The 17,459-nt window shown below is 36.9% G+C and overlaps 1 protein-coding gene across 4 annotated transcripts in view; it reads right to left on the bottom strand.

The window, feature by feature from the left end:
* Positions 1–2,029: 2,029 nt before the first annotated feature.
* Positions 2,030–17,459, bottom strand: part of LOC108573156 (protein dimmed-like) — a 23,724-nt gene continuing 8,294 nt past the window's right edge. For 2 of the 4 annotated variants that reach the window (XM_017935541.1, XM_017935542.1), the window contains exons 3-6: positions 10,790–10,948; positions 9,032–9,220; positions 8,054–8,190; positions 2,030–2,619 (exon numbers count right to left, since the gene is read on the bottom strand). In XM_017935541.1, the coding sequence (XP_017791030.1) occupies positions 2,463–2,619; positions 8,054–8,190; positions 9,032–9,220; positions 10,790–10,918 (612 nt within the window). In that variant the 5' untranslated portion in view covers positions 10,919–10,948 and the 3' untranslated portion in view covers positions 2,030–2,462. Of the gene's footprint in view, positions 2,620–2,704; positions 2,808–8,053; positions 8,191–9,031; positions 9,221–9,792; positions 9,952–10,789; positions 10,949–17,459 lie in introns of those variants that run through there. The other 2 variants (XM_017935543.1, XM_017935544.1) reach the window with 2 other exon arrangements.

Below are 17,459 nucleotides of genomic sequence, written 5' to 3'. Positions count from 1 at the left end.
AGCAGCACGCAAGATTCTAGGCTATAAGAGCCTCAAAGACTACGCATACATGTCTAATCCCCTTTTCAATAGAAACGCTGTTTCCAGCGCAAGGCAAGTATCACAATTTTTAGATGTACGCGTAACATCCAGATTCTCGTTAAATTCGTTCACCTCCATTTATTTCACTTCCACTTTTTAGTCGGAAATCCGTTCGCGCTGAATTATTCAGTTACGTTCGATGATCACTCTACGCACAACCAAATACTAATCACGTGGAAAAGGTCGAAAGCTAGCGATTGTTTCACGCTCGAATTGCGTCGAGAGAAGTCGAATCAAAGATGAGGGTAAAACGGAAAGGTGTATCGAGTCAACGTAGTAAAAAGTATAAAAAAAAAAAGGCCCACGAGTTTAAAGACGAAAAATGATAGTCGTACGCGTCTCTAGCTTCATGCATCGATCAGTGAGAGCTCGATCAATATTAAATGCATTGTCCTCTCTTTTACCGAAGAGCGAAGCGCAATGCTCATGGAATCGATCGCATGAAGCTAACCAAAGCGTGCGTGCATCCCGCCCATCAGCAAGATCTGGTAACTTAAGTCGATGTCTCTGGTCCCCGTTCTCGAGATAATACAGCAAATTATTATATTATCACATTCGTGATCAATTGTATTAATCACCAACGTGTTAATACACACGTATATATTAATATATAGATATTTATATATATAATATGTATATGTCTAAGGTACGCGTTACTCTTCGAAATCCGTGTCTTCAAATATAATCACGTCCGCTCCATTCTACTCGATTGAAACATGGAACGGAGCCTGTTTCGCTTCCCTGAATTATTATATCTTTGATACATTCACTACAGTTTTTGGATACTCTCAACTGATGTACAATATTGTTTCTCTTTTCTAGGTTCTCATTACACTCCAGTATGTAATTGACATTCATGAAAAAAAAAAAACGTGAAGATTGTTCTGGATTACTGGTGTTCTATTTTCTAACGTCTACGTATCTACGATCTTCGTGAAATCAGTACCGTTGCATACTGTGATTGAAATATTTCAATTATTCCGTGGCAGCGAAGCGTACGCTAAGTAATCAGCTTCGATAACGAGGTATCAAAGCTCTTGTGTTCCGTTCGACGTTTAAATCGTATTGAACGAACCGGACCTATTTTTCTTATCACGATCATTTCCACCTTCTTTCGTCGTTGCACTACAGCGTCGGACAGTGATCGTTGGCGCCGTTTCGTTTTCGATCGACCGACGTCTCTTCACAGCCGTTTCCGGCCTGTCCAACTTGCGGACCGTAGACAATTACCACAAACAAACAAAAAAAAAAAGTATTTAGCACGATGTCGCGTGCAGGTATGATGGTGCAACGAGGTTCTAATACGAAATTCTATCACAGTTTCTCACACTTGTTGTTTTCGTTGCGTCGCACTCTGATCGTTTTATCGTCGTCGATGCGATCCGATCTTTCGGTGCCGACCTTGAGATCCTTCGAATTGCAACCAAATCGGAAAATAAGCTTGGAATTATTTTCAAATCTCGAAATTCTTCCCTTTCGACATACACACAATACACACAAAGCACACACTATTCGAACAGTTGTGAATTCCACAGAGAGCAAATATAGCTCCGGTTCAACTAGTTTCGAACGCTTCGAATCGACTGGACTTTTTCTTAATGTCGCCGATATTTACGTATCTGTTCAAATACCTTTGGCACGTGACTAATACATTCGAAATGGGTATGGCGATATTATACGAATTCGCGATGATCAGTGCGTGTACAATGTCAGTCACTTAACATCGGCAGAACGCTCAGTAACCGAAAGATCGAGGTGTCTCAAGGTAACGGGCCGATGTCATCAGAAGAAGAGAAAAAAAGGAAAAAAAAAAAAAGAAGAAATTAAAAGAAAAGGAAACAAACTACGCGACAGAGAGAAAAGAAAGAAAAAGGAGAAGCAGAGAATCCTCCAACCTGACTGGCAGTGAAGTCAAGTCTTTTCTTCTTTCTCTGTCAACCTCGCACCTCGTTGGCCTTCGAAAGATCTCCAGAGGTCGACCTTGGACGGATCATTTCGTAAAAGCCGAATTGCATCTTCTTCGATAAATTTCGAACGGCTGTTTAACGACCGTTTCGGCGACGACGATTCTCTTCGATGATACTCTGTTAGCTTTCTCGTTCTCTTAAGAGGTTTTTGATAAAGTCTTGTCTTCTCTCTTCTTTTTTTTTTTTGTTTTCGTTTTCCTTCTGCTCTCGCGAGTGTTGCCGTTCTTTTGCTTTTTTTTGCTTTTTTCTTCTTTTTCCCCTTTTCTCACTTCGTTCCATGAGGTTTATTCGTGGCTTTTTCTTCTGTTTTTCGATTATTACGGAGAAGAAGACGATTCTTGAATGAAGAGTTCACTTCATCGAACTGGGATTCGCCAACGAGGATCGATCGGTTTTCGGACGCAATTAGGCCAACTACGGTATCCTGCGTTCTAAATCTTCGTGAAGCAGACTATTGTTGTTGGTTTCGTGCATCGATGCCGGGGATGCTTCCTCCGGTTGTTCACCGCCGCTTAACTCTAATTGGCCTGTGCTGTCGCCGCTGCTGGAGCCACACTCGCCGTCGACGAATCTGAAATTCAATTGTCCCGTGTTATTTTTAATCGCTCCGTTCTCACAGCAGCCTTCGCGTTCGTTAAAGGATTTTAAAGACGTACAGCGTGTCCCGTTCAATTAAAATCCAATAAATCGGTGTACACATTCGTATCCAAGCTTAGCTTACTTAATATTGCTTTGATAACTGTTACTGGAGTATTTTTTCTGCAACGCAAATAATCTGTTATATTACTTAGGAATTAACTGCAGTAATCTTACGTTAGTCGTAATTATTATTGGAACAAGAGGGAAAAAAAAATCAGGCTTTTAATCACCTAATACAGGAAGTATTTAACGTCGTGAGTGTACTTCTCAATGAACAAAGGTGTTGCGTGAAATGAAGAATTATTCGAGCAAGCGATTCAAGTTTGGTATTTTAAGCAGTGCATAATTCAAGATACGTGGCATTGTCCTATTTTCTTTCTTTCTTTAACTTAAATAGCTTATCAATGTAAAAGATGGCGGTTCGTTTAACCCTTTCGTGATCCGTGGGACGCGTATGTACGAGTGCTCGAAGAAAACTTGATCTCGATTCCTGACGATCGGTAAATAAACGAAAAATTGAAAGAAAAATTTCGATCGCGAAAGGGTTAACACACGTTCGCTGCCGCTGTCGAAACATTGTCGACACAGAATGAGACATGCCCTGTGTCACTGTCGGCACTGTGTCAACGACTACCACCGCGAAAAAGCACGCTCGCGATTTTCTTTCTGACGGCAGCGAACGTTTTAAATGTCGCGTATGCGTAGTACATATATACATACATAATTGTAACATTTTGCGTTTAATCGATCGAGATATAAAGTTCACGGTCTCGTGAATCTTTTACGTTGAATATCGTATACGCAGCATATGATTTATCAGAAACAGAATGTTAAAGCATACTTTATTTTCTCGTTAGAGATACAGAGGAACATTTAGACAACGTTAAACGTATTCCCGATGAGGTTAACGGCGTGTACGAAGATAATTTTCACGAGAGATCGTCTCTCTCCGGGTAATTCAAACGATCGATGTTTCTTTCGGCAAACGCAGCTTTAACACTTCGTTATCTGCGCGGACGAAAAGTTCAAACAATTCGAATAATCCATGTGTGCACGTTTTGGTTCGCGATTCGAAAATAAATTGCGAAAATAAATGGTCGAAGAAACTCCTTGTGGAAAAAGCGTTTAATCGTGAAAATCGATTTGAATGATTATTAATCCAATAGTGAAATAGAAAAAAAAAATTGGTTTAGAAACGAGAAAAATTGTCGGAAACACGATTTACAAAATTATCCGATTTTTATCCCGGCCAGTTTTTTCTCATTCCTTCAACGCTGCAAGAAATAATTGTGTTTTTCATTTCTGGCAGAGTACGTTTGTATATTTACTCGCATGACTAACTCTCGCTGTATCTAAAAATGATCAACGCGAGGCGTATCAGGTTTAAATTCAGTTAATTCGCCGAATAGATTGAACGTTCTGTTTTTTTTATCGATCATTTTTTCGCAACTTTCTAAACGCGGTTTATTTGAACATTTCGACGCTGCGACGGTTATTCTTTCTCGCGAACATTGTTCTCAGCGATCCTGTCTCGTAATTTGTACCACAGGAATCGTAGACGTTGCTCGCGCATTAAGATACGCAATGAATCATAGAGTGCAATTAATTGTCGTGGCCTTGTGACATGCGCGCGAAGAAAAAAGGAAAGAGAAAAAAAACGTAAACATGAAAAAAAAAAGTATCGTAAGCCTATCTCTTGTTTCCTTTCTCAATGTACCGTTGATGAGGCTTGTTTTCGCGAACGACACCAGGCTGTCGGCTCCTCTCCAACCAGATAAATCGAGTTATCGCGATTTATCGCGGCTACCGAAAACTTTCAAATTTTCTGTTCGATAATTATTTCGAATATTCCAACGAGTGTTGTGTAAACCCGTAATAGACGTTGAAAGTATCGAAATTCTTCTCAATTTTTGCTATTTATCGTTGCTAATTATTTCGAATATTGGAATGAATGTGCTGTGTAAAGCCATAGTGGACGTTGAAAATATTGAAATTGATCTTCGGGTTTTTTTTTACCTATCGTCTTCTTATTTTTTTTACTAACTTTTGCTGTTATCAAGTTTATGTTTCTTTGATATTATATTAAAAGTTTATTGTCTAGGTTCATACGACGCGCTGGTAACAGAAATTATTACATATGAGGTCCTTGGGTCATTTTTGACCCAATGTATAGTCGAACGAAAGAACGTACTAGGGTTAAATGGATCATTTCTTAGAATGGTAATTATTCAAAATATTGGAACGAATACTGTGCAAAACATCGCCGTCCTTCTCAATTTCTATCGTTTATCGTCGAACATTTTTCTTTCTTTCAAATCGATCATTTCTTCAAATCACGAAACGTAGTTTGCACGTGTCACCCGACCGACTTTTGATATCATTTCATATTTACCGATGTTGCATTTCAACATCTATGATGCAATTAAGCTGCCGCGATGCCATTATCTTATACGTTATCTTATAATTTCAATGTTCACGTGTTTTTTTCCTGCGCACAATTTTTCGTTACATTTCGTCGATGATCGGGCGCGGGAAATCTTTACAGTCTCGCGGCGATCGAATTAATTCGAGCCCTCTGATTCGCGTCCTCCGATGGAAATAAAAAAAAAAAAGAAAGGAGAGAAAAAAAGGGTGATCGACGGCGTCGTGAAATTTCACGAAAACCAACGATAAATTTCAACCAAAGAGATGCAACGAAGTTTTCAGTTATCAGTCGAAGTTAATTTACTTCAGCAGAATGAAAGATAATGTTAGCCAGAAGAAGTATACCGACAGTGGATAAAAAGCAAAGGTCGCCGATAAAATATTGTCTTCATTTTTGAACGTCGCGTCGCCTCGATGTCCGACGAAATGTTAATGAATAATAACGAATAGTATCCTGTTTCGGGCACGCTCGGAAGGCGCGAATACACGCGCGGGCACACGCATTATTCCAAGTCCATAAAATCCCGTCTATACGTTTGTTAATGAAGACATTTCGATTGCACCATTTAGGGTACGGCGAATGCAATCGCCATGAAATACGAGATTTGCGGCAACGATTCCGCCGTACGATCGGAATATAAATGTTCACGTAACTAATTTACTTGGTATGCATACCTTCCACCGGTATTAACAACCAGTGTTCGCCGTTAGTTTTGCAATTAGAAAATAGCGTTACGGCCGCGGATATTTACAAGCCATGAAGGAAAGTCGGGACAAGAGTACGGGGGGGGATCGTCCACGTTGCTCGAGAAGTTTATAAAATTCACACTTCAGTTGTGAAATTCGAATTTTTACGATTTATGGGAAATTGCAAAAGTGATCTGATACATTCAGCATTACAGTTTCCTTCTTTATCCTCTACAGGCCGATTTTCCTTCGTTCGCGAGAAGAAAAATTTGGGTCGATTTTTCTTTCACACTTTGATGGGATAAGCAAGAATAAATATAAAAAGTGTAATAATTATAAATTTTTTAAATTGTAATTATTATGAAAAATAGGTTGGTAATAATTTATTTAGTTTATTAATTATTTCAATGAATAAATGAAATATAGACAGATAGAGGGTTAAGACAATTTTGTAGTTGACTCGATGTTCTGGTAACAGAGCGAACAGTGGAATATTATTTTCGTTATCAGTGAATCGATCAGAGTTTTACTTATCGGGAATTTCTGGAATTTATTAGTTTAACGTAATAGCATCAGAATTTTTCTTTTCTTACGTTCTGTAAATTTAGAAGATCATCTTCGATACCTTAATTCTTTTTTCGCTTACTTAAAATTTTACTTACTTTTACTTTTATTAAAATAACTATTTCAGTCCACGTTTCGTATTTTGCTTCATGAAAAAAGGTGACTGCATTGAAATTAGCTAATCCAAAATTTTCGAATGTTAATATAGGTACATGTTTGAATTAAACCTTGTAAAATTTCTATTTCAGCCCCTATCTTAGTACACGTACCTACCTTAATACACCTGTACACCCTATCTTAATACACCTACTTCTTCTGATAACAATCATGCGAATTGATTAAATGACATGTCGATATTATCGAATTCGAGCACTTGTCTCAAGGATTTAAAACGTTTTAGTTTATTCGGAATAAGTAACGTGATTTACGGTAACAGTTATTTTGTTAAATATCGGGGAAACAAAACGTTAAAGCTTCTCTTTTTTCCAGTAGTACGGCTGACGCGAAATTCGTTTATATTCGATTACAATTTTTCGTTATTTATTTACGGATTTTTTAATTAAGATTTTACGCAGCATTTATTCAGTGTCGTTGGAATATTTTAAACAAATTCTAGGCCTCTCAATTGACAAATTAATCTTACGCGTAATTTTAGTATTGAACAATGTAATATTAAAATGTAATTAAAATTTTTCATATTTAATATTAAAATACGAAGCGTTAAATTTTCAAATTTTTTAATTTGAAATTAAAATATTCAATATTAAATTTTCAATATTGAAGTATTTCTACATTAAATTTTCGAAGACAACGTTTCGAAGCTAATCGTTTCTAGCGTTAGTAAAAAAAAAGAAAAGAAAAGAAGGGTGAGACAGTATTGTTTAAATTTTATAACGTTTCCCGCTCCATCGATAGAATGGAACGATAAATGAAACACGAGCAGGATATTTGGAAATATGTAAGTATGCGAGTGCAACGGACGAGAAAGCATCGAGGCGTTGAAAGAACGGTGAAAATGAGGAAAAAGCGGTGCATCTTTGAACGTTTAATGCCAATCGGACATTGTACTCTAACTCGGCTACGTAGACGTGTACGACATTCGAAACGTCGATCTCTTATAAAAGCCGATTTATTCCAAGAATCTTCAAAATTTCTAATTAGAATATCCCTATAATCAAAACGTTTCACTGTGAAACAGCCAATTCTTAAAATGTGATCAGAACAGTAATGTCACGAAACAATACACATATAAACAATCGTCACAAATTAGTTTTCTTTTTCAAAGTGTAATATATTCAACGTAAAATTATATCATAGTTTTGCTGTACGAATACTCCAGAAAACGAACTATTTCATTATTTAGCTTTCAAGCAACATTCTAATATACGAAATTTGAATATCTGCACACACACATATCTTTATCGACAGATTATGTTTGTCGTCAATTACTTAGAGCATTGAGGTAAAAAAAAAAAAGAAAAGATTACGCAATAGTTCCAATGTCAACCATGTGACACTAATTCGTCGCAGAAGCTATCGTGTCTAATGTATTCTTATTAATTGTTCGAACTTTGTTTTACTTTTTCTTCTTTTTGCTTCTGTTTGTTTTATCGCTACGTATGGAACTCGAAACGAGTGTATGTAAGTATATACATATATATGTACATACGATTTTGATAAAGTTTACTTACGTGTATGGTTGCTCCTCGCCGCGCATTTCACATATGACGTTTGTCAGGGCCATTATGTAATTCTTGGCCAACGTAAGCGTCTCTATTTTGCTGAGTTTCCTTTCCATTTTTACGTGCGGTATCACTTCGCGCAGTTGCTGAAAATGATAACATTGTTGCCGATAAAGACGATACTTCAATTACACCGCGAGTTGATCGTTTCGGAGAAATCGTGTTTGTAACGGAGTACTTCGCGTTCGATATATCTGAGAGAACGAGACCGCACCGTACAGAAAGTTTCGTTTCTTTGCCATTTCTCTGACGAGGGGACATCCCGAAGTGATAATTATCCATATCGATGAAACTTTGTATTATAAAAAGTATTTGACACGCATTTCTCTTTATTCGGCGAAAATCGCCCTCGAAAATTATCAAAGAGAGAGAAATGGTGTTAGATTTGGTAACATTTTTAGTTTTCAAAAATTGTATTTGGTCGAAATTACAGATTATTTTTTATTGTGCAAATTTGTCAACGTGGACGATTTCTGACATAAAAGAATACGTGTATAATATTTTTTTGAGAACTACCGTATACCAAGGTTTCATCGAAATCGGTGATTATTAATTTAGAATGTGAAATGTTTCTATCTCATGCTCCCTCTATCTTCCAACTTTTCTGTGTTTTCTCGACGTTCCCCCGAGAAAAGATGGCTTTTCCATAACGCAAAGCAACGAGCTTCAGATAATACTACATTAAAAGAAAAAAGAAGAAACTTCGGAAGTCTAAACTTTGCATATTACGTTCAGAAAAATTGCGTCGAATACTCATTGAAAATGCAATTTCTGACAGATGTAAGGGAATGCTTGTGTCAATTTTTAAATAATCGAATTTATCGTCAATTTCTACTTAATACATTAACAATTTCACGAATTTAACAATTCAACTCACGAAAACCTGGCCGTGGAGTACAGTTATATTTGTAACGCGTGAAAAATTACCTCGAAAGCGTCATTTAGGGAATGCATTCTCATTCTTTCTCTCTCGTTGCTTTCGAGCCTCCTGAGGTTCCTTTCCCGCGCGGAAATTCCACTTTTTCGTCTCCTCGTCGTCGGTGGTCCTCCGCGATTTCTTCTTTTCGCTTGTTTCGGGCTTCTCTCACTCCCACTGCTGTCGCTCTCCTCACCCACCTTTTCAATCGTTCGAAAAAACCACTAATTAACTCTGATTTTAATTCTAATCAATTCTCGAATTACTTTACTAGCCTTAATATTTCTACGAAATTAAAACGAAGCAGCGTTTCGACAATAGAATGTAACAAGAGTAGAAAGAGATATTCATCCTATCGAATGCGTATGTTGTACAATATGATGGGCTGATAGACAAAAGTTAAAATACAAAACAAAAACAAAAACTGATTTATACAAGAATATTAATATTGTCCGGAATATTCGACGACGTCTGTTTGCTTTTAATAGACATACAGACACAGGTTGTGATTAGAAAAGTTGATTAAAGATCTCTTTTTTTCCACGATTTTTCAAAAAAGGTGTATCTCGTTGACACTCTTCAACACTTTACCGACGTATTTTCATTATAGTACATATACCCGATACCGATCGTTTCAATTACGTTAATCTATATCGTATTCTAATATGTATAAACTGGAAACGCAAGTTTCTTGTAGCGTAATAGATAAGATTATGATTTCCACGATATCTAGAATTCTGTTTTATTTGCTACACACCGCCTCATTGCTTACCGGGTTAATCAGATTCTTGGTCAGATTCCTCGTTTCAAAGCCGACTTCTGGTTTCGACATTTAGTTTGTATATTATTTCTTTTCCCCTTTTTTCGTGAAGAGTAGAGTAAGTGCTTATTCGAGCACTTACTTCCGTGTGTTGACCACGTTAATTGAATCGAAACTAAAATAATTATTATCACTGATCAATTGAAGAGAGATAATAGAAAGACGCGGTATCTTGTCGTACCGATACAGTTCGTGCAAATCAAATTGCCACTGACCGTTAAACATAGGTGAATCTTTTTTTTTTTTTGTTTTTCTTTGTATTTGTGTAAGTTTCTGCGAAAGTTATTGCTTCAAAGAATGGACACAGAAAAAGTGTAGGATATTTGCGAAATGTCAATGTGAGATAACTTTTATCTAGCTATATTTTTTTTCTTTTTTTTTTTACACATCCACTTCTCCATGTAGCGATTATCGTTTAACATTGCTTACTGCTTCTGTGCTTCATATCTAATCTAATTTAAATAGTATCAATAATTGACACCTTTCATCTTTACACGTTATCGATCATTGTTATTGCCCATTAGAAATCCCTGCTTTCTTTTTATATCAGATCTCGAGTATTCGATATTCTTTAGGCAGTGCATACACGAAAACAAAATACTCAGATGTTGTCAATAGATACATAGATCGATACATAAACGTCGATAAACTTTTCAGCGAGAATAGCAGGGAAATTAACAAACGGTAGTAATAAACTATGACAGTATACTCACAAAAAGAAAAGAAATCGAACTTCGTTCTTATATATTATGAGAGAAAAAAAAACAATGTTGCACTATTGAAAGAAATATTGCACGCAATTTTTCTAATTATTTCGTTAATTCTTCACAGATAGTGGAATTGCAGGTAACTAGAATTTAAACGACACTCGATTTAACGCAGATTCGAAGAAGTGCCTCTGTCAGCACGCCAGGCTTAATTACACCGAAAATAGAAGAAATGTCCTTACCTCCGCGCCAACGACATGATGGCGACTTCGTTTTCCGGTAAGCGAGTCGACGGAAGCGTCGTCCAGGTCGATATACATCTCCTGATCGCAGTCTTGATCGCTACCCGATAACCTCTCCAGGCTTCGCATTATCCTGAGGAAAGTTACGCTTTGGACCCCCTGCAATCGCATACCGTTGCAACATTAATCTTTGTCGAGTGTTCGAAAATATTGAAATACCTCTTAATTGTCTCAAATGAATCATTCATCAGTGATACTTGAACGTTTCATCGTGATTAGTAATTCTTATGTATCCGGTACATCGTTCTTCTGTACCGTTAGTTTTCATAGGAAGTATCCGTGTAAAGGAATCGATAATTCTGTCGCGTGATCGTGTGAGTTAAATATCGTTAATCGAGCTATTCTAGGTGTATTAATGTATAAGAATGAAAGTAATTCTCTATCTTGCTGTGCTAGCAGTTTATTTAGAAATGTATCTTTTGAAAATTTAGGTAGAAATACGGAAAGAATAAGAATCGAGGTTTAAATTAAGGTGGAAAAGTGTGTCGAAAAGCGCCAACAGCGCAGTGCGAGAAAATTTTCAAGGCGTCAATATCACAGTGCGAGAAAATATTCAAAACGCGTGTAGGCGCCTAAGAAACAATGAGAGAAAATATTCAAAACGCCTATAGGCGTCAAAGGCACTGTGCAAGAAAATTTTCAAGGCGTCAAAGGCACTGTACAAGAAAATTTTCAAGGCGTCAAAGTCAGAGTGCGGAAAAATTTTCAAAACGCCTGTAGGCGTCGAAGACACAACGCGAGAAAATTTCCAAAGCGCCTATAGGCGTTAAGGACACAAAGAAAATTTTTAAAACGCCTATAGGTGTGAAGGACACGGAGAGAATTTTTAAAGCGCCTACAGGCGTCAAGATCACAGTGAGAGAAAGTATTCAAAACGCCTATAGGCGCCAAGTGCGAGAAAATATTCAAAACGCCTATAGACGTCAAGGACATAGCGCGAGAAAATATTCAAAACGCCTATAGGCGCCAAAGGCACAGTGCGATCAAATTTTCAAAGCTGCTTCAAACACAAGCAAATCCCCCAAATATTCCAAATAGTAATTAACAATCGCAGATTTTCCACTCGTAAATAAAACACCATAGGCGCCATAAGTCGTAAATCTCTTATTCCGTAAAAATCCAACACGGAGTGCAGCGTACATACAGCCCTAAATGCAGCGACATCGATCGATCCTTCAGTTCGAGGATTTAATTTACAACCTCGCTATATCGTCATCAGTACTGCAACAATTTTAACGTAGACATCGACTACAGTCCCATTAAAATTGACTGCAAGTTCACGCGAGAACGTACGAAGATGAACGCGTACGCGGAAAGATTTTCGATAATTCCTTATTGCCACAGTCGTTGATTCTTAGCGTCAACTAAATGTAAGTTCAGCAAACATCGAGCGATTCCGTGAAGTTTGCACGGGTATTAACAGATCCTAGAGAGAAATTATAATTTTCGTATCAGACATTTGTCAGACTCCGCAAACATCTTTCTGTCGAATCGTGTTAGCTACGTATCTTTCTTTTTCGTCGGTCGTGGGAAGCACCGAAGGAAACACGGGAAAATCAGAAAGGTTAGGAAGGGTGAAACGGAGATCAATAGGGAAATACCGATGCAACGGGTAAACAATTGCTATATTGAAGAGATAAACGAAACGGGGGGATCTCCCTTTGCATGTGGTGTAAATATTTTAGGAGACAATCGAAGAGCTTCTCACACGAGAGACGTGCAAGTAAATGGAGATAATCGAAGTGGGATATACCCGTTCTCCCCGGCTCCGGTTTGATTCAATGCCAAGAATTCTTCGCACACAATTATGTCGCTCTGTACGTTTTACGATCGACGCGATTAGGTAATAATTGTGAGTATCAGCGTGGTAATGCACGAGTCAGTTATAGGTCGAGTATTATCGTGAATCGAACGCGGCATAACCTTCTAACTTCTGTGATTTTCAATGTTTGCGCTATTTTCGTTTTTTTTTTCTTCCATTTTTCTCTACTTTTCGATTTTCGTTGCAGCTTCAAATCGGATCAGATACTTTTTCTCTTTTATTGTAAACGGTATTTAGATAGGTATATTCCTTAACAAGGTTAATTATCTATAATTATTAGCTATATTAATTTTCTACAATTATGGTTTTAAAGGGCGAGTAAGATGGAAGAGATCAACTTTGTATAAATACCGTTTTTTTTTTTTCAAGGACACCTATGGTTTTTTTACACGAATATATATTTTTTTGAAATTAAGTTGGACTCCGAAATTTTAAATCAAATGTAAAACTTCCTTTACTTTTCTCAATTTGTCATTAGAAGAGACATTAAAAGATGCCATTAAATGTCATTAAAAGATTAATGTTCAGGGTTTAAATGAAATGATTAATAAGTTTCGAAGGAAAGTACATATAATTACAAATTTTTCGAAAGTCAACAATTATTTTAACACAAGTAATAAGTTTAGTGTGTATAAATAATTTTCTTATTAAAACAGATATTTTATATTTGTTATTTTCCTCTGGTGCAAATGAAAATTTCGTTATTAAAAGGTCATCCTTATCATAAATCATAGAATGTTCTCAGGTATACTGCTAGACTAGAGAGACGCACAAGCTTTCTTTAAGTTCAAATATCACCTGTTCCTTCAAAGGAAAAAAACCACGAAGAAAATATGGAGAGAAAGCCTGTTCCGACTGATGCTTTCTTCTGGATTGTCCAGTTGGATTTTCTCGCCGGGAAAACTGACGCGTAATAATGCCCCCTTTTTAGTTTCTCTGTTGGTTCATGTATCGAACTTCGATTCGCTGTTTTACCATTTTGGGTAATAATTAAGCCACTCGAAGATCAAAGTGACTAACTCCGTTAAATTGAATTTATTTCATTTTTGCTTTTATTTACGAAGTGTGAAGCACCCAAATATGTGCTTTGATATTAAAATTGGAAGAATTTGAAAAAGTGGAGTTAATTATTTTGGCTTTTTTCAGTGGCTCAATTTTCAAACTTTTTTCCATGGAATAAACGATATTGCTAGTTACGTGAATAATTATGAAATAATGGTGTTAATTTATTAGTAAAAAAGAACGCGACCTTCAACGTCCTATGCAACGAGTTTCGTACAATTATGTAAAGATATTTCCACATTTTCGAACGTAATCTGTTATCATAATCGTTCGTAATACGATGGCTCGTGCAGAATTTTCTAGCTGTAGGATGCAATAAAAAAATAACAGAAGGCAGCTATTATTTCCATACAATCTAGTATAGAGCATAATTGCACAGTGTGCGTATACATTGACGCGGATTGTCGCGAGCAGGAAACGGAATATTGTGGATCCTTTTTTTTTCCCTCGGTGGAATACGCTTCCTCTAGAAAAGTTGCGAGTGCAAAAGAAGAAGAAAGGAAGGAAGGATTCAGAAGGAAGATTACCTTCCGACACATGGATGTAATTTTATTTACACAGGATTTCGTCGTAACATTTTACAAAATTCACAGAAACTTCAATTTTATCGGCATTCATGCTTGAATTTCTTTTATTACTTCGTGACTTGATTTTCTTATTATATAAAAGTGTATAAGTTTGCAATTACTTGAATTTTCTTTTGGGAGAATTGCAAAATTTTTCCTGTGAGTGTTTTATCGTAACACGAGTTAGAAGGAAGTTAATGGTTAAATAAAAGGCGAAGAAACGATACTGGAATAAATTATCGCAAGGTAATTTAAATAATATTGACAACTGAATAAAGCAAAAAAGTGTTCAGCAACGAAAGAGTATTCAGTGTTTTAGCAAACAACAATTTCTGAATAAATGAACCTAACGTCTAAAAATAATTTCTAAATAAGTGAATTTAATATCTAAAAATAATTTCTAAATAAGTGAATCTAATATCTAAAAATAATTTCTGAATAAGTGAAACTATTGTCTGAAACGAATTTCCTAATAAATTAACCAAACGTCTGAAAACAATTTCTGAATAAAAGATCAAAATCCTTCCAATCGCGACGAGCATCGGTTGCACGCGAAAGAAGCAATTAAACTCGACGAGCTTCTACCCTCGGTCGAGTGTCACAATAAGAGATCCAGTGTGCTTCAGCCGAGATATCCACTGGACTCAACAGTTCGAATCGCGAGATGCGTTCGAGCATCCTTCGATATTAATCTTCGTCGAATCTATCGATCAGATACACGTCCTTTTGCTCGTAGAACGGCGCAGATCGACATGTGGATCAATTGCACGTCGATCGAAAGAAAGAGAGAAAGGGATATTCGTCGATACACTCGAAGAAGAAAAAGAAGAAAAAAGATCATCTTTGTGATTATTTTTTCTGAAATTTTTCTTCTTTTTCTTTTTCTTTCTTCACGCCGTCATCGACCTCGGACCAGTAGTCCTGTTAACGATATTCACAGAAGGCATTCTTGCTCACGGCCAAGTGTGCATGCTCGAAGCTCGCGCAGCGTATAATAGCGCCTAATGCGAATATATTCTGCGACTTTATTAATGACGGGGACGCGGCGTGTCACGTGGTGCCATTACACCGTGCACACACGAGATTAATGTGCGTGTGTGTGTGTGTGTGTATGTTACGTTACCAGAGTTATCTAAGTCGGGCCGCGTGTCAAGTCCTTCGGAGTCGGACGTGCGTCTATTCATTAGCGATATAATGCGCTGGATTATGTTATTACCCCACACACGTGGCAATCGTCGTACCACGCGGTCATTCGCTATGAACTCCTTTTTCACGAAGGCGTCAAAAGAGGGGAGAAACTGAAAGAAGAAGAAGAAGAAGAAGAAGAAGAAGCGGAAAAATTACAGCAGGAAGAAGAAGAAGGAAGCTGACGGATCGAAACAAGAAAAGGAGAAGTGTGAAAAGAAGGAAGAAACAGGAAAAATTGCGACTGAACAAAGAAGGAAGAAGCGGAATAATTAAAGCAGGAAGAAGAAGAAGAAAGAAGCCGAGAGATTGAAACGAGAGGACGAGGAACGTAAAATGGAAAAAGCGTAAAAACTGAAACAGGAAGAAGAAGAAGAGCGTAAATAGAAGGAAGAAACTGACAAATTCAAACTGAAAGAAGAAGAAGGAAAAGGAAGAAACTGACAGATCGAACCAAGAAGAAGAATGTAAAAAGAAGGAAGAGACCGGTTAGAAGAAAAAGAAAGAAGCGTATGAAACATCTCTCAATTAAAACTATCGATCGAATAATACTTTATAAAATATTTTACGCATAATTCGATAATCCTAATAGTTAATTTTGCATTTTGTCGGATAAAAATTTCAGGTGTAACGCTCAACGTAATTCTTTCATTTTCACGATCAATTTATCTCGTACATATACATAGGTATGTAAGTCCATTTATCAAAGTGTATCCTTGTTTTTCTTTTTTTCTGTTGTTCGAGTAATGTGTTTGTCTGTACACCGACCTCTCGTTTCGACAAATTGCAGACGTCGCGACATGATGTTCGCGTGGAAACGTAAAATTTTGCTGCATGATTAACAATTGTTTCGAGAGTGGCGTTGTTCCTTCCTCGGGCTTCCTGCGAGTGGAAATTTTCAACGTCGCCGCCTCCCATCGGCTTTATTCTTTCCCCCCCCACGACCGCCAGGTTTGCAAAAATCGTTCTTTATCACCTTCGCATGTTTGTGACAAAATTTTCAATATTTACACGACGATTCAAGAACAACAGTTTGTTCGTCAGCGTGCCGGTACATGCGCGTTTCGACTAATCCAAAGTAAAACGATACCTGGAATGTACATGTGTAAAATATGCAATGTAATTCCGTAGCATCTGAATTTTTCAAATGTAAATCTTTTCGAACGATTATCCGTCGATAATTTCCATTCGAATTTCTGAACTTGTATTATATTTCTCGATCGTTATTTACGACTTTCTTCTTTTTCTTCAACGTTATTCCCCGGAATTTCTAATATTTTTTTTTCAAATATTTTCCACTAAACTTCGGAATACTTTCATCGATATCTGCGCATGTTTACGCACAGCTATTTCGATAATTCCTAGCATTGTAAGTGGAATTTTAGAAAGCACCATGTTCACAATGCGAAACTGTTCCGAACACGGCGCATCTGAAGAAATAGCTGTGTAAAACACGAATGTTTCGGCGGCTCGAATAATTTATGAAAAATATTCTCTCGTACGACGTGGAATTCTTTCAGAAATGGATATGAAAACAGGAGAAGGATTAACAGGATACTAAATTTCATCGACGAGAAACAACGCTTTGTTTCGTGTATGTCCTGTTAAAAAATTGTAGCTCTTTCTGTCGAAAATATTTTTACAGAAAATAATAGCGGTTTTCTTTCATTTCAGACATCATCCGGTATGCGAATTCATTTTCGTGGAATGTTATTCCCATTCCCTTCGAAAATCAGGTCCGTCGATGACAAATATTATGATCTTATCTGATCTAAAGTGAAATTTTAAGCGATTGAAAGAATAATATTTTTAAGCGATTAAAATTTTATTATATTCGTTGCCATCGGAGACAAATATTGCGATGTTATCTAAGGTCAGATTTTGGGCGATTGAAGGAATTAGTTTTTTAGGCGATTAAAAGATTTCTTACTTTATCTGTTATCTGAACAGTTTTGTGATAAATATAGTGTGTATT

The sequence above is a fragment of the Habropoda laboriosa genome, unplaced genomic scaffold (assembly GCF_001263275.1).
Source record: "Habropoda laboriosa isolate 0110345459 unplaced genomic scaffold, ASM126327v1 scaffold124, whole genome shotgun sequence".
In the NCBI taxonomy this organism is placed as follows: domain Eukaryota; kingdom Metazoa; phylum Arthropoda; class Insecta; order Hymenoptera; family Apidae; genus Habropoda; species Habropoda laboriosa.
Note: the sequence above shows the minus strand (reverse complement) of the source record. Positions and strands in the feature narration are given on the sequence as shown.